Source organism: Syngnathoides biaculeatus, chromosome 17 (assembly GCF_019802595.1).
Source record: "Syngnathoides biaculeatus isolate LvHL_M chromosome 17, ASM1980259v1, whole genome shotgun sequence".
In the NCBI taxonomy this organism is placed as follows: domain Eukaryota; kingdom Metazoa; phylum Chordata; class Actinopteri; order Syngnathiformes; family Syngnathidae; genus Syngnathoides; species Syngnathoides biaculeatus.
In genome coordinates this window covers 8,410,979-8,434,976 of record NC_084656.1, presented here as the reverse complement: position 1 = coordinate 8,434,976, position 23,998 = coordinate 8,410,979, and the positions used below count along the sequence as shown (strand labels likewise).

General features: G+C 42.0%; 1 protein-coding gene across 19 annotated transcripts in view; it reads right to left on the bottom strand.

Moving 5' to 3' along the window:
* Positions 1–8,741: 8,741 nt before the first annotated feature.
* Positions 8,742–23,998, bottom strand: part of rgs3a (regulator of G protein signaling 3a) — a 147,671-nt gene continuing 132,414 nt past the window's right edge. For 18 of the 19 annotated variants that reach the window (XM_061847530.1, XM_061847523.1, XM_061847516.1 and 15 more), the window contains 4 exons: positions 14,078–14,179; positions 12,690–12,751; positions 10,623–10,789; positions 8,742–10,542 (listed from right to left, as the gene is read on the bottom strand). In XM_061847530.1, coding sequence (XP_061703514.1) covers positions 10,342–10,542; positions 10,623–10,789; positions 12,690–12,751; positions 14,078–14,179 — 532 coding nt within the window. In that variant the 3' untranslated portion in view covers positions 8,742–10,341. Of the gene's footprint in view, positions 10,543–10,622; positions 10,790–12,689; positions 12,752–14,077; positions 14,180–19,720; positions 19,821–23,998 lie in introns of those variants that run through there. The other variant, XM_061847535.1, reaches the window with a different exon arrangement.

The following is a 23,998-nucleotide window of genomic DNA, read 5'->3' as shown; positions in this document are numbered from 1 at the left end:
CTGCATTTTTTCCATCCCTCCCTGTGCTAAGCTCCACAAAAAAAGATTGTTAAAGGGAAGCTGTGGCTCTTAAAAGTGTCCAGTTTATACGTATCGTGTCAGCACAGCCAAAAAAACAGAAATATCTTGTGTTTTAGCATTGCGCATGCATTAACTCTTGTTTTGCAAACCTTTTTTGTTAAACAGCTGTGCATTCATCTCCACTGGCAATGTAAGAAGAAAAATACTATTATCTGCCACGAGGCAGCCCATGAGTCAAACGTTGTTGTTGTATACATGGAAGGACATCATGCTCTGATATCAAGTGCTTGATTCAATTCCGCTGAAGCCCTCCCCCCCTTGAGATGACACATTATGCCAGTTGATCACACAATCTGATAACGACTCACTGGCGGGAATCCAAGCACGAGACGGAGGAAATAATTAGCCGGTAAAGAAGAAAACCCATGTTAACCCTGTTATACAGTATTTTAATGACTGGAACAAAAAACCTTCACTACTACAGGCCCTGTAGCTCAGTGGTTTAGAGCACTGGTTTGGTAAACCAGGGGTTGTGGGTTCGTATCCCACTGGGGCCTCCATTCCCTGAGAAGGGTTGCGTCAGGAAGGGCATCCGGCGTAAAAATTGTGCCAAACATATATATGCGTTCATCTGAGATGACACGCTGTGGCGACCCCGAAAGGGACAAGCCGAAAGAAACTTGCTTGCTTGCTTACTACAGTGTTATTCATGAAAGAACAGAACTTTTGATAGTATGCATACTATACCGCGTCACAGTTCTGAGGACCCTGGCTCAAATCCAGCCTCGCCTGTGCGGGATTTGCATATTCTCCCCGTGCCTGTGTGGGTTTTCTCCGGGGTCTCCAGTTTCCTACCACATTCCAGAAAAATGGATGGTAGGTTAATTGAAGACTCTTAACTGGCCTTCGGTGCAAATGCTTGCTCTTTTTCTATGTGCCTTGCAATAGCTGGTGACCAGTTCAGGGTGTAACCTGCCTCTTGCCCAGAGTGAGTTGGCCAGCACGTCCACAGACCGAGTGAGGATAAGCGGTATGGAAGAGGAGTGAATGAATGAATTAACTAATTCACCATAAAAGTCTTAATAACATTGTTCACAAAGGGAACCAAGAACTGCTTTTTAGGACAGCAAGTGACAGCATGTATTCTATCACAGAATGTTTTGAGTATCTACTTACACAGATAGCGATTTAAGAGGCAGCAAATGTGTCATGAGCAAGCGGCAAGGGGCTGGACCCAAATGCAGGACTCCGAGGCAGTGACATGATGTCGAAGGTGGTTTTATTCCAGGGTGAGGTCATACACAGGTTGGCTGTCCAACAAATACAAAGTCCAAAAACCTAAAAATAAGGTCGGATAACTACTAGGTAAAAACAGGACTTGAGTTATACTTGGCAAAGGGGGCAATGAGGCAAATACATTACAAAAAGCTCATATACTCTTGGAGACTAATGCAGTCTCAAACAACTAGCCACTAGCAATACAATGCACAAGGCTTAAAGGGCCACTGACACATTAAACATAATTTTTAGTATGTTGTTAATAAAAAATAATTTTAAAAAATCAGCTGGAATGGACCCATCTGTTTGTTCACAGCATGTCAAAATGTTGCCGTGTATGGATTTTTTTTGCATCTCTCGCCATGAAAATCCTCTCGAGGCATTTGTGTTTGATAAGAACCAGGAAATGACGTTTTTGCAGACGCCCACATTGGCAGGTTTGTCTGTTTATACCTGCTTTACCGGCAAGAAATGTATTGTTTTTTTCTGCTTGTTAGTCAAAATGCCAGCTTGTTGTATTGCTGGATTTTCCTCGAACACTCGGGAGGATGAATTCACTCTTCACACATTTCCAAAAGACATGGTTCATCATGAAAAATGGATTGCACGGGTGTAAAGGACGAGAGCGTTGTGTGTTCCAAATGACAGGTAGGTGTGTATATACATCCATCCATTTTCTTTTGACGCTTATCCTTACAAGGGTCGCAGGGAGTGCCGGAGCCTATCCCAGCTGTCAACAGGAAGGAGGCGGGGTACATCCTGAACTGGTTGCCAGCCAATCGCAGGGCACATGGAGACAGACAACAGTCACAGTCACAATCACAGCTAAGGGCAATTGAGAGTGTCTAATTAATGTTGCATGCTTTTGGGATGTGCCCGAAGAAAACCCATGGAGGCACTGGGAGAACATGCAAACTTCACACAGGCGGCGCCGGGATTGAAACCGGGACTTCCGAACTGTGAGGCCAACGCTTTACCAACTGATTCACCCTGCCGCCACTTTACAATCTTATTAACACAAAATAAATGTCTTCACATTAGTTTAGGGCGGCACGGTGGAGCAGCTGTAAAGGGTTGGCCTCACCGTTCTGAGGACCTCAGTTCAATCCCAGCCCCGCCTGTGTGGAATCTGCATGTTCTCCCTGTGCTTGAGTGCCTTTTCTCCAGGCACTCCGGTTTCCTCCCACATCCCAAAGCTATGCATTAATTGCAGACTCAATATTGCCCTTAAGTGTGTGATTGGGAGTGCGACTGTTGTCTGTCTCCCTGTGCCCTGCAATTGGGTGGGAACTAGTTCAGTGTACACCCAGACTACTGTGCCATAACACCTGAGATTGGCTTCAGTATTCCTGTGACCCTTGTAAGGATAAGCAGCTCAGAAAACGGATGGATGGGTCAACAACAGAAAACATTTCTGTAAATGGGGGGCATTGCATCAGTAATGGAACAAAATCCCTAAATATTAATGGACACACTGATTGCAGGGTTGTTTTTTTCCCATTATTGTCAAAAGTCAGATCCTCGTAAAATGGCTTCTTGATTGTGAGGAATTTGGATTATCTGGGGGTGGGGCTTATCAAAATATTAATTTTTTTCAATACTTCTTACTAAAGGCTCCGTCACACCATGACGTTCTGGTCAACGTCCTCTGAACATTTCAATCGATCTATTTTTCAGCGTTCTCAAACGCGAATGAATGTGATTAACGTGTGTCTAACGTGTGTCTAACGCATGACTTAATGTGTGTCTAACACACGAAAAGCGTGTAACAGCGACCAAATAAGACACCACTAAAAACCATTAGCGTGTGCAAACGCGTCATTGGAGCACTCAAGCGATTTGTCAACGTAAGACGAGTGTGTTGAGCGTATGACCAATGGGTGAATAAAGACAGAAAAGCGATTTTTGCTGGCGTGGAATTTTTACAGTGGAACCGGCACTAAAACGTTGGAAAGTTCATAGTCACTTCAGCTGTTGTCGTGAGTTAGAACAGTGAGCATCATGCCGCCGAGAAGAAAAAAAGTTAGGGCGCGGACTTCAGCAACTAGCGCTGCTAGTAAGAAAGCTAAGCCTCTTTCATTACAAGCAATGTGTTTGGAGGAAAAACAACAGCAGGAGGAAGACCACGTCCGCGAAGTCATGCACCATGTGACACCCCCTGGGGACCTTAAACACCTTGCAAACCCCAATGAGGACGGTCCGACAAAGAGACAAAAGAAGCAGAGAAATGATTGCAGGATCCTGGACCGGGCTGTTGAGGATAGTCTGGTGGAGTTTTTCCGCAAAAACAAGCTGCTGCTTTCTGGATCTTCCATAGTAGGTGGTCTCTACTGTAGCTTAATATTAAATGGACCTTGCTTTTACAAAGCATTGGTTTAAATACTCAAATGTATGGAAGTTTGTGAAACGCACGAATGACGCTCAATGGACACCAAACGACGTTCGTTTCACTTTGGTTACATGCTGTGTGCGCTAGGGGATTGTTCAGTGGGCGTTGACAGGTGTCCAGTGAGTCATTCACTGCAAAGCAAACGATTAAGTAACAACCAAGTAAAGCTAGCGTTATGACTGACTAAGAGTAGCCAAACGCGTGCAACGCTCGGTGAACCTTAGTAAAACGTTCCACGAACGTTTTGAACATTCTGAACGTTGTGCAGCGTTTAAAATTAAACATCGATGAACGCTGGTCTTGGTGAGAACTTTTGTGCATGTTCAAAACTTTTTTTCCGGACCAGCCTTCTCCGCCAATTCCCAGCGATCATTGATGTTCACTAGCGTTCAAACAACGCTCTTCTGGAGCTATCCCGGCGACCATGGGTGACTACCAACGTTTCCTCAAACGCTATAGAACGCTGACCAGAACGTCATGGTGTGACGGGGCCATACAACCAAACAACCTTTCTGCTTTTTACTCATAGCTTCAGTAGAATTCAGTAGTGTTCTTAAAGGATTTATCTGCCACACCCAAAATACATCAGTTCACATAATTAGTGTGTAAAAGCAATTAATTATATCAGTTAAACATCAGGATTCCTGACCAAAATGTTTCTTTAGCTCGTTCGGGGCCACAAAAGTAAGCTGATGAAGTCAGTTGATTGCAATCCTATTGGGGGAGTGCGTTATTGAAGCTTAGCACCTACAACATTCATCATTTAAATTGATTAGTTGGGCAGAAAAGTAATCTGGCCTCTTCCCGCTTCTCCCTCTCTATGTCTTTCTGTCTGCGCTAAAAATAGACAGGGTGATTGTAAAAACAGGACGAAGGCCTCTTGTGGACCATTTCCATGTCTCTAGGTTAAATGTTAAAATGCAACATGTTTTTATCTCAAATCCTGCGACCCGGAGCAATGTCAAAGTCAAAGGCTCCCCTTGACACACTCTAACATCCGCACAAGTCTCAGAAGAGCTCCACGCCAGCCATGGAAACTAGTGGATAAATGTTGGCGCTACTTTCTGAGTCGAGTGTGCCAAGTTGAAAATATTCCACAATAAATCTGAGGTCAGTGTTGCTACAGCCCCCTTGGCTCAGTAAAGCCGGGATGAAGTTTTCTCCAATATGCCTGACTGAGGAAATGTGGCAGCATTTTATTCACGAGTTGACAGATGGACGCCTTTACAAGGGTGCGAGAATTAGAAATCTATGTTACCTAAGGCACAGCCTCAAGGGGTTCTGAGATTTACACATCCTTTTGCCAGAATTAGCTGGGTTAGGCTCCAGCATTCCCGCGACCCTTGTGAGGATCAGTGGCATGGAAAATGGATGGTTGGATCATAGATTAGTTTTTGTCATTGTCCTAAAGTGACCAATAATAAATGAATCTGAACAGGCCATTGTCTTCCCTTTCTTATGGTGAGGCCTCAATTTTTGCCGCTGTGCTGTGCCCACATTAGCGGGGATGTTGGGGGGGAGGGGTAGGTTGCCGTCTACAAAGATTACCCCAAGAGAACAATGATTCATCCAGGAGGTCAAAAAGGAACTCAGGACAACTTTTAAAGACAGGTGGACAATATGTGTGTACATGAAACAAAAATAAGGAAATACTGTACAAAAAAGGATCCATGGCAGAGTTCCAAGCTGAATACCACTTGTGTCCAAAAAGATAGAGGCTTTTCTTATTTAAAAAAAAAATAAAAAGAATAATTCCCAAGTCTTTTCAGACAAGATCATATGGAATGATGAGATATAACGCAGCATTCCAGATAAAGAACATCATGCCAACTTTCAAACATGGTGGAGGTAGTGTGATGGTCTTAGGCTGCTTAGTACATTCAGAGCCTGGACAACTTGCCGTAATTGATGCAACAATGAATTCTGCTCTTCAACAGAAAATCCAGAAGGAGAATGTATAGCAATCAGTTTGTGAACTCAAGCCGAAGCACACTTAAAGAATGGGGCCAAATACCACCACAGCGATCTGAATTTCCAGTTATAGAAAAACCTTCATTTCTGTTGATGCTGCTGAGGATGGTGCAACAGTTAATCGGTTTAGGGGGCCATTATTTTTTTCCACACAGGGCCAGGTAACTTTGATTATTTTTTCTCCCTTAATTAATCACACTCCTTGTATTGTTCGGCTTTGGTGGAGATCGATGTCACATTCTTTTATTCTTTTTCACTATTCAAGTCCCTCATGTTTTAATACAACAAAGCATCACACAGATTTAAAAAAAAAAAAATAACTCCAAGGTTCTGTTCAGGGTTGTGGGGAATACAAAGCAGGAAAAAAGAGGATTTCCTCACCGGGTAAACACAGTAACACGTTATGCAATGTTGAAAGCAGCTGTACATAAAGATAGTAAAAGTCAAAGTCATGGCATATAGCAATTGCCATTTTCAGATAAGAGATGGCGGAGGAATCTTGATGCAGCCATATTTGGGAAAAAGACCAAGACAAAAGGAAAAACTCATGACAGCTTTTCCAAAACACTGACAGATACTGTGATAGAGTTTGCACAGACAACGGCAGGAAGGAAATGTGGACAAAGGAATTCTGTCAGAGAATCTTGACACAGGGACTGCCCACGCTCATAAGAGTTACAATTATAAGAAAACTAAAACACAGAGCTGAGAGAGGGTGAGAAGGAAACAAAACAAAAAAGAAACTGTGTCAAAACAGATGGCAACCGCAAAAGGAGATTAGGACCAGCACCAGCACTTCAGACAGATCAACCCCCCATTTTAAGACAAACACACCAACAAACTTGCAATGGAAGCACACAACTCCAACTGTTTCCAGTAATCCCACCCTGACAACACCCCAGCCGCCCTCCTTGGATGGCACATAAAGCGAAATAACATTCAAGAACACATGATACACCTGTTCCAAAACATTTTAAGCCCTGCATCCCTTCATCGTTCCAAAATTGAATTACAGAAATGTTCATGTTCAAAATGTTAAAAAAAGAATTCACACTTTAAAAACAATATCAATGTGTGATTGTTACACTCAGTGGAACTAGTCAGAGTGGGAAAATGGGCTAAACATCCATACGTTTGTGTATTGTACTGTACATGTTGGGGTGAGCTGGATTCCATCACAGCTGGACTTGTTGCCAAAGCAAAAAAAAGACAAAAAAAAAAAACACAACAACCATTCCCAGATAGTCATGTAAGAGTCTTCAATGAACTTAATGTGCATGCTTTTGGAATGTGGGAGAGAGCTGGAACACCTGGAGAAAAGCTATACAACAACAGGTAGAACGTAGGAAAGCCAGAGCAGTGTTAGATGTGTAAATCCACTGCTTTATGAACAATCCATCAACTTTTTATACCATTCATGCTGTTCAGTGTCACAAGTGAGCTGGATCCTATTCAAGCAGACTGGACTACATTCCAGATTGCTTGGACAAAAGTCAATTGATTGTTCCACTAAACCATCACCAATCACCATCTTATAATTGAGACATTTGGTCCAATCCTTTGACACATTTGTTGGTTATGCTTATTTTTTCCCATGGAAATTATTAGATCAAAATTTAGATAATATACAGTACAAAGGTCCATTCATTCTTTTTCCGTACCGCTTATACTCACTTGGGTTGCGGGCGTGCTGGAGACTATCCCAGCTACCTTCTGGCGAGAGGTGGGGTAGCGGTAGCCCTTGAACTGGTCGCCAGCAATCACCACATATTTTCAATGGGAGACAGGCCTTGACTGGCGGCAGGCCAGCCTAGTACCCGCACTCTTTTAATACAACGCCACGCTGTTGTGACACATGCAGAATGTGGTCTGGTATTGTCTTGCTGAAATAAGCAGGGGCATCCATGAAAAAGACATTGCTTGGATGGCAGGATATGTTTCCCCAAAACCGGTATGTACTTTTCAGGATTCACAGATGTATAAATTACCCATGCCATTGACACTAACACAGCCCCGTACCATGACAGATGGTGGCTTTTGAACTTCAACAGTCTGGATGGGTCTTTTCCTCTTTGGCCAGGAGGGACACAACGTCCACAGTTTCTATAAACAATATGAAATGTGGACTTGTCGGATGACAACACTTTTCCACATTTCATCAGACCATCCTAGATTAACTCGGGCCCAGATAAACCAGCGGCGTTCCTGTGTCTTGTTGAGAGATGCCTTTGGCTTTGCATAGTAAGAGTTTTAAGTTGCATTTATGGATGTAGCCAGAACTGTATTTACTGACATTGGTCTTCTGAAGTGCTCCTGATCACATGTGGTGATATTGTTTACACATTGATGTCAGTTTTTGATGCAGTACTGCCTAGGGATTGAAGGTCACAGGCCTTCAATGTTAGGTTTTTGGCCTTGCCCGCGTACATGCAGCGATTTCTCCAAATTCGCTGAACGTTTTGATGATATTATGGACCACAGATGATGGAATCCATGAATTCCTTGCAATCGTACATTGAGGAACAGTCATTTTTCTTCCCGACCTGTCCCAGCTTTTATGGAACATGTTGCAGCCATAAAAGTGAGGCCCTGTAGCTCAGTGGTTAGAGCACTGGTATAGCACTATATAGCTGTGGCAACCCCAAAAGGGATATGCCGAAAGTAACCTCCTTGTTGCAGCCATAAAATTCAAAATTCAAATGTAGAACCTCAAGAATGATCAGAAGAAATGGACAGCTATGAGTCACCCCAAAGGTTCTAAGTAATTATGGCTGTGTGATATTTCACTTTTTCTTTTTTAATAAATCTGCAAAAATGACAATTCAGCTTTTTTTTCTTCAATATGGGATCCTGTCTCTACATGAATGAGGAAAATTTTAACTGAAATTATTTTTAACAAATGGCTGCAATATAAAGAGGATATCCACTTTATATTTTGGTTCTTCATCTTTATACTAACCCGACTTTGGAAGTTACTACTGTTGTTACTACTATTACTGTTGTTTTTGTTGTTGCATGTTTGTGATGTTAGAGGACACTCATCATATTAAGAAAAAAAATAGTCCAGCAAAAACACAGATAATCTTGTTCAGATGATCGTTTTATTTATCATTAGCATTGACACCAGACGCAATGTACTGTTTTCACTTGCTATCACAGGAGATGCATTTTGACTTGTAAACAGTGAAAATGATCAAATGCATTCAGAAAACGCCTAACAAACAGTTATTATGTTTGACCATGAGAGAGACAGAGAGAGAGAGAGAGAGAGAGAGAGGAGAGAGAGAGAGAGAGAGAGAGAGAGAGAGAAGAGATGGAGAAAAGAGCCACAATTGTGCCCTGTTCTTGCTCGTCACCTATTTTGTTATTTGTCAACATTGTCATCTTAATAGTTTTGGAGTCTCTTATATGTACATAAATACAGCTGAATCCCACCTTCACAGCGAGTCGGAACATCCTGTCGCTTCATTTTTTTTTTTCTCATTGTCACATAGTTTTCTTAAAAGAATTATATGCACAACCATAATGTTCCGGCGGCCCGCTGCCGGGGGGCAAACACACAATTAAAACCATTTACCACTTAAAGTCCATGAAACTACTTATAGGTTTGTCGAAAGTTTCACTGTTAAGACAAACTTAGAGCTCTAATTTTCCTTTCCTAACAAAGTTAATTGAGAGCAAAAGACGCTTGTCCGCCCCCTAAAAAAAAAACTAAATAAATGAACAAATCAATAATAATAATAATAATAATAATAATAATACATGAAAATAAAAATATTGCACTTAGATTCAGGACAGCATTGGACCTGTTTGGTGGTTAAGAGGAAAGCTTTGAGCCGAGTGCTTCTAGAGGTGTCCAGCATGTAATCCTTACTCTGAATAAATAGGCAAATGAAGTTTTCCAAGCGACATGTTGTGTATTGCTCAGTATAAGTAAGAGAGTGCATGTTGGGAAGCCTGGAAACAAAAATGGCGGTCGGAAAAACTGAAACCATGTCCTGAGAGATGCTTCCTTGTTTATCAGCTACGTTTATGTATTTGCAGGAAAATGTTGGACTTCTCTCATTGTGAGTCCTTTTGTTCTTGCCGTCAGTACTACTTTTCAAGCCTTAACTAAGTCCATCCAAGTGTATTCTTCGGCCATCTTTGTCACAGTCTTTCAGAAACGGCGCAGATGATCGTGAAACAGAGCGACATTTCTCTTCTACACATCGAAAACTGGCCGCTTTTGTGGCGCCGACAGTTCGGAAGTGGTTTCATCGTGGACGTTGTTGAGGAAACAAGAAGTACATGAAAATAAAAAGAGTGACAAACAGTACCGGACTGTCTTTGTGTCTGAGCTTTTTTTCTTTCTTTTAACGCTGTCCTAATTTTTCAGTTCAACTGGAACAAAGCATTTCTTACAAAGACAGTGATTTGACAAGCACCCAACATCTGCCTTCAATTAGAGGCGTTCTCATTTTATATTTTCAGCAAGCAGTCCATCTGCTCCATGAGTAAACTACATTCCTTTTGCAGTGCTATTAGCTTTCCCATGACCACCCAAAAAAATGAGAAGTTAGAGCAAACAGGACGACGGGCAAAACATAAAAAAAAAAAAAAAAAAAAAAAAAAGGCAAGACCGAAGAAGGAACTTGGCATCCCAAACATGCGCTCTCCTTCGGGGAGAATCATTTAGCCTCTTATGATGAAGAGGACGTCGAAGTGGAGCTGGCCTTTTTTTGGTTGATCAAGTCCAAGTAGAGTTCTGAGCGCAGGAAGCGAGGGTATGAGTCTTTCTCCATTAGCCCGTATATCCGCCTTTGCGCCAGCTCAAAGCAGGAGCGCGTCACATTCTGGAGGTTGTCCTTTGTGTGATCCCGAGTGTACGAGTCCAGGTTCACCTAGATCAGAAGAATCGGGGCGTTAATATAAAGACGATAAAAAACTGAAGGTGGATACAGACTTGATTCTTCTTCCTCACCTCTTTACAAGACTGGATGGCGATGTATTCTGCAAAGATCTTCTTGGCTTTTGAGGCCATCTTGGACTGCGACTTAATCTTTTTGAACTCCTCGCACGCCAGCCAAAATTCCAGATTCTCCTCGCTGAACTCGGTGCGCAAGAATGCTCTGAAGGCTGCCAGACCATCTGAAGGAGAACAGCAGAGGGAGAGACGGACAATGATGATGAGGATAAACAAAGGGGAGCATTGACCGGGCACCATGGCAACGTTCCTTAGAATTGCTGAACCCAAAAATAGATCTCTGCCATTTTGAGTCATGCGGCTGTATTAAAGTGAGAGAGCCAAAGGAAACAAAAAAAGCAGTCTTCCAAACTGCTGACCTATTACTTGGAGGATAGTAAATTTTTTTTTTTTTACACAAAATCCCTAAAACCTGTATATTCTTTAACAGTGTTAGGAAAATATAGTGGGTCTCGCACAACGGTAGAACAACAACTTGATAATTTTGCATTTTTTGGCAAACCCAAAACTGACGTAGCATACATAGGATGCTTGAGCTTATAGACCTGGTACTAGAAAGTTACTACCAATTTGTAATTTTAGAGGTTATTTTGTACGGCAAGAGATGCGCTTCAAAATTATTTGCACATGGCGACCCCTAACGGGACAAGCCGAAAGAAGAAGATCCGCGACGTACACGTTTTTCAGACCCACAAATACATCCGTGATTTATGTGTTTTCCAGATCCACAAATGTATTTGCGATTTCCACAGTTTTCAAATCCACAAACATATGCGTCATTTGAACATTTTTCAACCATTTGTGTGCATTTATCAAAACTCATCATTTGTAAATATTTAATTCTGCTTGTGATTTGCTGAAGGTGGGTTTGTTGATCAGCGGGCATGCGTTTATTTTTGAGACGGAGTCACACAGTTTTCAAGATATTCACACACCCAAACGTTGATATTATTCACATGTTGTTGTCGCTGTTGGTTACGTGACTGCAAGCCAGTTTTATGTAAATGCGGCTGTCTATGGTCCAAGGTGGCTATAATCCCCAGTGAACAAGGTGGGCAAATGACAGCCCAGTCATTAGTAAAAGTAAAATAAAAATAAACTGTCTTCCTCATCTGTAAGCAAGATTTTAAAAAAACATCTTGTGAATACAGTGTTTAAATAATAACTAGCTGGCTCTCATCTATTTTATAGTCAATACTCGCAACAGAGACAGCAACACTGCCACCTCACGGAAGGAGGAAGGCTGTTCCCACATGTGTGAATATTCTCAAATTGTGTGTGTCTTGAAAACTGCTTTACGATACATAAAGTATACCTAAAGAGAGAAAATACGCTGTTCGGACCTGGTACGGGTCTTGCACAGCAATAACTAAAATTCTAACACTTGATGTTTTTGTATTAAAACATCTTACCCGCAAAACAAGCACTGAACTCAACTCTTGTAGACCTTACAGATCTGGCAATAGGTCTTGCAGGACAGTACGCTTGATTTGTGAGTTTTGGACTAATCCCCCTCCCCCCAGCAGTGAGCTATTTGGGTAAAAATCCTGGGTGTTCTTGACCAATGGGACTGGAACCTAAGCAGCTGGTGAATTTTTTGCGGCTCAGTTAATAATTTGAGGAAAACGGCATCTCCAAGAGAGAATGGCAGGAAGCCGAATCTGTCCACACCTCCCTGTCTGCACCTTTCCGTTCCCATGGTTTGAGCGGCAAAGCTGATAAGCGGGATTCACGGCAGCCTGGATTCTCACCTCATTCCGTGGAAGAGCGGAATCTACATGCGGAATGGGGAACAGATGTCGCTTTGGCTTTACGTCAGCTACTCTACTTTGACCGGCAGTGAAGGATGTGGTGGCAGGGGAATATGAATAATTGTCATCGTGTGTTTCTTTGTGATACATCCGGGATTAATTTGCAGGCCAATGACTGTGTCCATGTGTTTGTGTTGATGATGCATGCCCCCCCCAACCCACCCAAGAATGCACTGTATGTCCTCCCACTTGTAACCAATCAAATGCTCGATGAGACAGCAGAGTACAAGAAAAACGAATTCAAGTCACTTACATTTGTGTGCGAGCAGCTTGTCAAGGGAGTCCCCCCACTTGAGCGCATCCTCCGGGGTGGGCCTGCAGATAAAAGCAGAGCGGTTCTTGAGTAAGCCCATCTCTGTCAGGTTTCTCATGGTGTGACCCATTCGCCAGAAGCACTGTGCGACACAACTGAGCCAAAACACTGCTTCCTTCCTTCCTTCCTTCCTTCCTTCTTCCCTTCCTTCCTTGTCCCCCTAGTCTGTGGGTTAATGCTACCGCTCGCTGATTTCAGGCGAAAACAGCTCGAGCCATGTGTCCGTCTGGTCGACTCAGCCAGGGGGAGGCTTTTATAAACCCAGTGAATGTAAGTCTCTGGCGGGATAGGAGGGGCTTCAACAAGCCAATGGATGAATGTTTTGGTTTGTGTAGCCTCCTCCCTCTTGAGAGTCTGACTGCAGCCACCACCACTACACACCACCTTTCTCTTCACTGCGTAAGGAGGCATGCATCTTATCACTGAACTCGGCAGACAGCCCGTCTTATAAAGACGAGTTATTTACACGCTACTTGTGTCTGCAGCAATGTCATAGGTCGCTTCAACTTGAACAACCTTCCTGACAAATTAATGCCTTACTAAAACAGACGGGATTTTGGAACGTTGATGTACAATAAATATGCAAACGAAAATCCTATGGGACATTTTGAAGACTTCTGAACACCAGATTGAAGATAAATGGTTATTTTTAAAGAAAATTAAGACGATTATGAAAAATATACTATGTGACCCTTTTTGTTTGACAGACAGGTTTTTAGACCCCAAGTTCATTGCGCAATATGTAATATGAGGGGACTAAAAGTTCTGATTTGGGATCACATCTATTAAATCACTTATTGAAATTGAAATTGTTAAAATGTTTCTTTTCAGTTGAATATTTCTTGATTTATTAATTTTACTTTTTTTAAGCTACCCATGCAGGACTTCTACATTCATTTTGTTATCAGTCGTGGTCAGCTAATTAATAATATAGACTGACTCAATTGTGCCAATGAACCATTTAAGGTACATTAATTTATTGAGGTTTATTCCTTATAGCAATACAATGAATGGAATCTATTAATCATCTCAAGAGAGGGGATTTATGCAACCAAAATGAAGGAAGTGCATGTTGGGAATTGAACCTGCAACCCTCCAAGTCAAAAAGTACAAACAAGTCAAATGTTTTTTGTTATCCATAAAAATGTGTTCATGAGTTAGTTAAAGTTGAGTTCAACATTAAAACAAAGCCAGAAAGTTAAAAATGGCGTCCATTCAACTCAGCAATTCTGCCTTTCCGAGATGGCCGTCAGGTCATCAGGAGTCAAGTCTAGACCCGGAAAGGTGGTTCACACGCTCACATACATAATCAGGAAGTGGCCACTTACTTGACTGACTTCATGGTTTTGTCCAACTTTCCGGCTGGGTTGCTTCCCGGAGATTCGTTCCTCCGCCGTAGGAAAGCCAAGCGGTTCTTCATGTCTTTGGCCCTGCGAGGGGAAGAAAAGAAAAATCAGAAGATTCCCAAAAACCTTATTCGTAGTATAATCCAATATTCAGGGTTGTAACTCCAGTCCGTGTGAAATGTAAAAGACGCACAGTGGAAAACAATAAAGAAAATCAGGGCATGTATACATTTTAAGTCTTCAGGCAGTTGTGCAGGAATGATAAAACAGGATATTCCGAAAAGGCGTGTTCCCACTTGCTGTTAGTCTCTCATGTCGGTGGTTTATCTAACAAAAAAAAAAAAAAAAAACTCTCTCCTGTAGATGTGCCACTGGCAGGTTCCTCGGCAGGGACTAAGCCAAAGTGTTGAAGTAGGAGGAGAGAGATTCAATCCTCACTCCTCTGGTTTGATCATGCCATTCTTCTGTGTGCCCGGTGGGGATGCTGAGAGGGAGCTGACCACTGGGGCCAAGGCCGAGGTGACCCCACAACCACTCCCCACCTCCTCCCCACTATCTGCTGTATCTCAAAAATTCTTCTTACCACCCACCATACCTGCTCAGGACCCCTTTCGGCTCCCTTTAACGCACACCCATTCCACAGAGAGAGAGACAGAGAGAGAGAGAAAGAGGGAGAGACATGCTCATCACACTCCCAGAGGTCTCTGACGGAAATGTGCACATTCTCCTAATCCCAAGGTGCATGTCCTGGCTTTTCCCAACCTGAAGCACATGCGCTGTAATTGGGATGTGACCTCACTCAACACCCATTTCCTGAGTCCCTGCTTTTGATTTCCACTGTGAGTTGGCAGGCCTGCTAATAGTCCATCCCGGACGCATGGCTGCCAACTGTCCCTCTACCACTGACCGTTCTGAACCCACAGCCACCTCCCTAAGGATGGGGGGGGGGGGGGGGTTACCGACACTGAATTAAAGAACACAATTTCCACTAGTGGATGTTTGCCATTCAGAAATACACGTCTACCTGTACATTGTTATGACAATGAGCCTGAATAATAATCCGGCGTGATAGCATCTTGCATTATCAGCACCGTGTAGGATACATGGAAAATGCAACTGTTTTCCAGCGTGGGCAGGACAAGAAACAGGCCTGTGAACAAGTTACAGATTACAGTTTCTACTTTAGTATACAGGTTCTTTGGTCTACCGTAAATCTTGAGTGTGGTTTCAGTTACAGCGACAAAACGCAAATTTCTACGGCATTTGTAACAATGCTGTCGATCACTTACCTTTGCTAACGCAGTAATGAAGTCAGAATTATCGTAAACATATATCAACATTCATACAGGAGTGCAGGAAAACAAACGCAATTATGCATCCTATGCCAGTAGTTGGCACAATCGCTTTGCATCTTTTCCTAACCCCAACCCTTTTCCTCGATTTCCTTTCCTACAAATATAACGTACACTAATCCAGGAATAAAGTCGTAATTAAAGCAAATATTTTTGAGTAAAACTGTAGGCCATAAATATAAAACAATCAAATGAAAACCAAGAAGCATGGTGGAAACTGAGTATGCCATCTTGAGTCATGTGCCAATGTATTCTTACACCGCACGCTGTTCATAATCTCCAAATGTGATCTGTTGGGAACGACGCTAACCAAAGCCTCACATTCCCATTATGGTCTTATGCGTTTCTTTATATTACATTCATGTAACTTTATTTTTAATTCTGCTGGACAAAAAAAAAGAGAGAGATGCATCAACCTTGTCTGAAATCCAATTTCACAATCAATTCTCTTTCTTGTTCTTCCTATTTCAAAGCGACACCTCAATGTCGATAGGGCAGCAGTGGCACACACACACACAGAGCGATGACTCATCGGTTGATTGAAAAGATTGTCATGGCGCTGAATGAATCAGCCTTAAAGCAGATGTGGAATGCAGGCTGGGGCTCTTTCCTTCATGAGGAAACAATGGGCCACTCTGATTTGAAAAACTCGTACTTGTCAGCCTGAGGCATACACTGTTACCCCAACAATAATTATTAAAAATAACCTCTTGCTGTTAAACCGACTCATAACACAAGAGCTCTATTTTTGGGGTGGGAGGTTTCACTAAAATTACTTAACTCTACCTTGCCTGGAAAATATTGTGCTGGCCTGACAGAAGAGGATTTCTTCTGTGACAAGGGGCCAATGTGGTACTAATATGAGGATGATGTCATGACGTTTGAGGGAAGCAGAGCGGTACCATTGTCCTGCCATCGTGTGGCTGTCAACAGATATTGCACAGTTTAAATTTTATTTCCCACCTCTATTTAACATCTTTGGCAAATCGCTGCTTCACAGATGTAAGAGTAAAGCCTGCCTTTATTCTCTGGCCCCTTCAGTCAGAATCCTAAATGGGAAATTGCTGTGTTTGAAGTGCGCATTGTGGCTTTGGGAATCCACATAATTAGAGGTGTTACCACGTCAATTCTGGAGCATCGTCAACTACTTTTAACACAGAGCACTGTGTCCAAAGGTTCTAAAGTGTTCAACTTCAAATTCACATTCTCTTTGGGAGCCTTACACACCGGTACATATCGGAACTTGGTGTTGACCAATGACCACACACACATGTAATGATTTGTTATTGTAAACATTGAACATGTTTACAGAAAAATTCACTTTTAAAACTTGTCACACTGCAAGTTAATTCATCGCTTGGGATAATCTTTTGCTGACGTCAGAGAATTGGGTGACTGTTATTTGGATCGGAAGGGGGTGAAAAATACTCAGATTAGACGCGATTTATTGACCCTACCTTGAATACGAGTATAAAAGAGGTTCCTTTTCCAAAATAGGCCATTTGCCACAAAGCTGCTGTGCTTCCTTCAATTTTTGTGGACACGGAAGAATTTTAGACAACTGAATGTGATCATTACTAAACTCACGCCTGCAAACATTCTCATTCCTCGTGGCCATTTCATTTTCACGGCCACAACAGTCCAGTTGCGATCTATTCAATGCCAAACTAACAAAAGCGTCAGCGTCAATCAATGAGTACAAAAGCCTTACCCTTTGAACCCGAATGTTGGAAGCAGAATAGAATCAGCAACCTTACATTTTCTTAATAGTTCTGTTAGGAAACAGTTGACCATGATGACACTAAAGTTCTGGAAACTACATTTCAGGGCATACTTGTAATCATTCCTCTCTTGTAAAGCCTTTCCTTAGTTGGACTGCAACTTGCAATGACGCATCCCATAATTAAAAATCACACAGCACAGCTATTGAGTAGTCGTTCAAAAGCTTTTACTGTCTACTCACAATACACAAAGGGCTCTTCCTCTCCCTAGCTTCCCTTAACCTTGCATTCAAGCATTTCAATTTTTCGTCATCTCTCCAGCTGGGTCACCTAAAATAGCTTCATCATCATCTGATTTCAAACTATACCCTTGCAATTAACTTAATCTGCTTTACGAATGGACCATGATCTGATAGCGCTGATCACATTAGCACATCCCGATTCTTCAACCCCCGCTGGCCACCCTGATTGTATTTTCCAAATTCATGTCCGTGTCGTGACACTGGAATGTGGGGTTTAGGATCTGAGCGTGCTTCTGCAATTATCTGACGGCTGGGGCCCTCGGTATTCCCTACTTGCACGACTCACATTAATTGCACTAATGGCAGTGTGCAAAGTAGGCCGCTTTCCCTGGGACAGGCTGCAGGCGTGCTGCAGATGACGGTGTTACACCGGGGTGAGGTCTAAAAAGAGGAATGTCAGCGTGCCTTTGTTGACATGACACTCTTTTGAACTGCAACCAGATTTAAACTTTCCGTCGTTTTGTCCATTTGTTGACATGACAACAGCACCTTTGAAGGAAAGTCTCAAAGAGGAGGTTTTTCAAAGCCACAATGTTGTAGTTTGTGTGTAAATCCTCAGAAACTGAGGACAATAGCCGTGTTCAATGTAGGTATAAATTACAATGAATCTACACAACTGTAGCAGCTTTTTTCTGGTATAGATCACATGTTTGTTTAGGATTTCATGGCAACTTGTAAATGATATGTATTGTCGCAGGAAATGCTTTTCAAAGCTGAGTGGAATGTCCTAAAGTCACATCACTTAGAGGTTAGCAACTTCTTTTGGTAAAATATGCCTCAAAGTCGCAAAAAAAAAAAAAAATCAGGGGTATCAAGGTATTACAGGTTTGGTGACACCAATAAGCATGTTTTGGGCTTAGTTTGGCTTCTTTAGTGATCCTTTCAAAATGTCTGCTAAGAACAGAAGAAAAAAAAAGTCATGCATAGTGACCGACATTGGCAACATAAAAAAACTCCACTATCACATTTACATGTTACCAATTGTGAGAGACTGTATTGTTGTTCTACAGCAGTTCAATTATTTTTAGACTTGTGCGGGGTTTTTAGGTTTCATGACTGAGACATTTGAGTATTTTCAATGTGAACAATTGTTTCAAAAGCAGCAAATTAATTATATTATATTTGACCTTTGAAGTTGCACTTTACGCTTTTGGATAAAGCGGAGTACACGCATTTTGATTTTTAACGTGATTACGAGGAAGAATTAATTGCGTTGTGCTTAGTTTTGTGATGGTGTGTTGTGTACTTGAGAAGACCAACGCAGACGTCACACACAAAGATATCACCACTGACAATTTTGATACGCCTCCCCCAAACTAGATGTCTATCGTAAAACCAAAGGTGACCCTGTGCATGGCAGCATGGTGCCACATGTGCCCAGGTACTGGGAAATATCAAACGTTTAACATTTATGATTGTCATACCACAAATGTTCACTGAGCTGATCATGAAAAAAAATCCACAAATCCTGCTCGATTATCGAAACGTGTGGTACACACCAACTACTGGCCTGGAATTTGTACTACATCATGAACCTGTTTGCACATGGAACTTTCCAAAAACACCAAAGCCAAAACTTTCCAGTTGTTACTAGTTTGTTGTCATGTAAACATGGCCTTTATTTACAGAAGTCTGACACCATGACACCGTAATCGAATCATGTCCATGTTTGTATCTATTCCAGTGTCGTGGCTCAGTGACGCTTTTAATGATCGGAGTTTGCGGTCTGCATCCAAAAGGAGTAGAAAACCACTGCGGAAAGTGTAAATGGAGGCATAGAAATCTAATTATAGTGGAAAGAAGGTCACTGCAATATTCCTAGAAGAATGGTAAAAAGGGGAATTGTCCTTAATTGTATCCATAAATATACCAGCACAGCCACGTGCTGCATGCTTTTCCCTCGATTGACACCTAAAAGGAGAAGTTCTATTTCCTTAGCCTCCTCGACACACACCATGTGCATGCTCTATTCTTAAAATCCAGGATGGTATGGTGATAATAAAAAAAAAAGGTCTCCAGTTAGAAGTCAAAGTGGCTTCCTGCACGGAATAGCTGGGAAGGCACTTGGGCCTCATTGGGGAAGTCTCCCTCTCCCAGGCTGAGATGGTTAAATGAGATCCACAGCAGGGTCACATATCTTCTCACCAAGCTTCGAATTCCTGCAGGATGCCAATGCACACGCACACACACACACACACACACACACACACACACAACACACACACACACACACATAATCCTCATTCTTACCTTTCCAGGTACTTCTCAGAGAAATCGACCATCATGTGAAACATGGGCGCAAATTTGTTTGCCAAGACGGCATATAAGTCTTTGTCTTAAGTGTGTGGTTTTATTTGGCAATGACATTCCTCTCAGCCCCTGGAGGCTCCGACGGGTGCCTTTATAGCACCCGGGGTCTGGAGGAGGCGGACTCTCCCACCACCCAATCGCCTCTGTGTGTTTACAGTCGATGGATTCCTTCCACTGAGCCGGAGTGGCTTTGGTCAGTGGATGTTACTACACTGACAACACATTAGATTTTTTTTTCTTGTAAACAAATCACTACTACTGTCGTAGTCTGCTCGGCAAGTGCACAACAAGGATAAATTATCCTTTGCACTTAAAAGTGATTGACTTGAAAGATAATTTGCCTGAGAGGAGTTTTAAACACCTCTTGATCAGCACTCAGAATATCCTCTGAGGAATGATGTGAGTTGGGGTAATAACAGCGTATTTTTCCAAAGTTTCAATAACAGATGGTAATATTGTCAAAACAGTAAATGGTCTTACAGACTGCAAAAACACCGTAATATGCATGACAGGCTAGTAGTTAGCGGTGTAACTTTGCTAAGAATTTTCTTTGGGAATAAATTTGAACCGTGTACAAAAAGTTGTTGCTTTACAGTGAAGAAAATGAGTATTTGAACACCCTGCTATATTGCAAGTTCTCTCACTTAGAAATCATGGAGGGGTCTGAAATTGTCATCGTAGGTGCATGCCTACTGTGAGAGAGATCATCTAAAAAGAAAAATCCAGAAATCACAATGTATGATTTTTTAACGATTTATTTGTGTGATACAGCTGCAAACAAGTATTTGAACACCTGTGTATCAGCTAGAATTCTGACCCTCAAAGACCTGTTAGTCTGCCTTTAAAGGTCCACCTCCACTCCATGTATTATCCTGAATCAGATGCACCTGTGTGAGGTCGTTAGCTGCATAAAGACACCTGTCCACTCCATACAATCAGTAAGACTCAAACTTGTAACATGGCCAAGACCGAAGAGCTGACCAAAGACACCAGAGACAAAATTGTACAACTCCACACAGCTGGAAAGGGCTACGGAAAAAATTGCCAAGCAGCTGGGTGAAAAAATGTCCACTGTTGGAGCAATCATTAGAAAATGGAAGAAGCTAAACATGACGGTCGGAGTGGAGCCCCATACAAGATATCACCTCGTGGGGTATCAATGATCCTTAGAAAGGTGAGGAATCAGCCCAGGACTACACGACAGGACTTGGTCAATGACCTGAAAAGAGCTGGGACCACCGCTTCCAAGGTGATTCATGGGAAAACGTTTTGTGGTCAGATGAGACCAAAATGGAACTTTTTGGTCATAATTCCACTAACTGTTTGGAGAAAGACAAATGATGAGTTCCATCCCAAGAACACCATCCCTACTGTGAAGCATGGGAATGGTAGCATAATGCTTTGGGGGTGTTTTTCTGCACGTGGCACAGGACAACTGCACTGTATTAAAGAGGATGACTGCAGGCAAGTATTGTGAGATTTTGGGGAACAACCTCTTTCCCTCAGTCAGAGCATTGAAAATGGGTCGTGGCTGGGTCTTTCAACATGACAATGACCCGAATCACACAGCCAGGAAAACCAAGGAGTGGTTCCGTAAGAAGCATATCAAGGTTCCAGCGTGGTCTAGCCAGTCTCCCTAAACCCAATAGAAAATCTTTGGAGGGAGCTGAAACTCTGTGTTTCTCAGCGACAGCCCAGAAACCAGTCTGGTCAAGAAAAGATCTGTGTGGAGGAGTGGGCCAAAATCCCTGCTGCAGTGTGTGTAAACCTGGTGAACAACTACAGGAAACGTTTGACCTCTGTAATTGAAAACAAAGGCTACTGGACCAAATATTAACATTGGTTTTCTCAGGTGTTCAAATATTTATTTGCCGCTGTGTCACACAAATAAATAATTAAAACTCATACATTGTGATTCCTGGATTTTTCTTTTTAGATTATCTCTCTCCCAATGGACATGCACCTACGATGAAAATTTCAGACCCCTCCATGATTTCCAAGTGGGAGAACTTGCATTATAGCAGGGTGTTCAAATACTTATTTTCTTCACTGTATAATGGAAGTCCATTTCTACAGCAGTGCTATGAACCCAAACTAAACAAAGTAGACATACAGTACATGTATTAAGCAATTCTTGTTTTCAAACTATGCACTAGTCTTGTAAATGAATGATCAAACCAACGCTGCTTCTATATGAACAACTCCCAAGTATTTCTAGTTCTTTGCACTTCCAGTTTATTATTGTACTTTGTTGCTACTTACTACAGAAAATAGTTAAAAAAAATAGTTACTACAGAAAATTTTGTGTGCTTGGCTAGCACTGCTCAGGGGTGAACAACACCTGGCCTGAATCAACACAAAAGAAGAGGGAAGGTGGGCTGGGTTATAGCAGAAATATTGGCGATGTTTTTAGGAAAACAGCTGCATTCGGATGCCAAAAAATGAGACAAAACAATTAGATCAATAAGGGCAGGAAATGAGACAGAGGAAGCTGATCGGATTGGCCTTCATAAAATATTACTGTATTTCCATAAATGAGTTGTATCTCACTCAAATTACAACATGAATAATCAAAACTCAAACCACTTAAAACTTTAAAATCACAGAACTTCTTTCTGTTCAACTTTGGGGAGGGCCAGCCATATAGTTGCCAAGCAATTTTGTGGAAATTCTAACTGAAAATGTTTACAGGGGGTTTAAACTGAGTTCAGTTTCTATGGGGGCAACATAACCTGAATTTTTGTATAAGTCAAGTTAGGTCAGTTACTAAAACTACGCTAAAGCAGTAGTAAACAAGAGGCCATATACAGTCTTTAAAACAAACTAATGTAAAGCATCAAGTGTGTTACCAACTGAGCGTGCCTTCTTGTGCCAGATATTCTTATGGCACTACGCAAACTAGTTCATTGCGTGCTTTTCATAAGCTCTAAATGTATGTCGGTACCACTGTATACCGAGTAGTGTGGTGCTCAAAAACCTCACTAATATGATGCACAAGACTTGCCTGAGAGCAGAACTCACCAAGAACAAGATAAGATCAAGGCTTTTGTGAGTAGAGATGGTGATAACACAGAGACCATAAAAATAAATACATAAAAAACCAAACAAGGTTGAACAAGTGAAGGTGATAAAATTTTTACTTTGGCGTTTCATTCCTATACATTTTAAGCAAAGTTTCTGCAACTCTTTTAAAGCACAGCAGGCAATAATCTCAAATCTTTACAATTTCTTTTGCACAGTTGGGACTCACAATAATGGCAATTTAAGGTGGAATTAAAACCTCTTTCTCGAAATAGTCACCTGAGAAAAATAAAATTAGATGCGCTGGTGTCACAGTACTTTTCCTCAAGGCTCCTTTATAATCTCGCACTCACACGGTCAACAACGTCCGCCTTGCATCATATGACCCATCATTGTGCTGCGCGCAGAATGCCACGGAAGTCATCTCTCAGGATTGGTCCGTTAGACGTACTCGGCTTTTTCCTTGGTTCCACATACAGCCATTCCGCCTTCTTGATCGATATTATCTGGTTTTCTAGGTCCAATTGTTCCAGCAGACTCTGTTCCATTCACCAGTTATTTCTTTCTTCCTTGTTACGGAAAGTAAAAACAGCTACCGGAAATGGCCATAAAATGCAGAGGAAACCCCAGCTTGTGTCATCGTAGCTAATAATGGCTGTAGCGGCACCCCGACTCTAGAACTGCAATACATTTACAAAACGGCACATGTGGGTTGCGTTAGAGCAGGGGTGCTCAGACATTTTTTACCCCAAGATCTACTTCCCAAGCTTCCAGTCTCTAACAATTGAGAGGGGGGGGGAACTGTATTTTTTTTTTTTTAAATGACCAGGTCACAAAGATACATGAAACAATATTACACAAAATAATTAACTAAACATTTTTTGTAACTATCTGAGTTCTCGTTGATGATGACTAAACCCCACATGAATGAAAATGCAAACCTGAGCTGTGTCACTCACATCAGAGGATTCGTCCAACTGCGGAACTGAACCCGGAAACAATGCTTCTGTGGGCCCTTTCGCTGTTGAACTTTATTGTGTGAAAACTGACTGCTGTGCGGCCATTTGGGATTTTAGTTTGTTCACTTTTCTTATTCTCAGCTTGCTTTTCGGCGGAATGACACTGTCGTATTTTCCATAAACAGTTTGAAAATGCCGCGACACATTTCACTCCATTGGCAGATGAGGCAAACGCGTT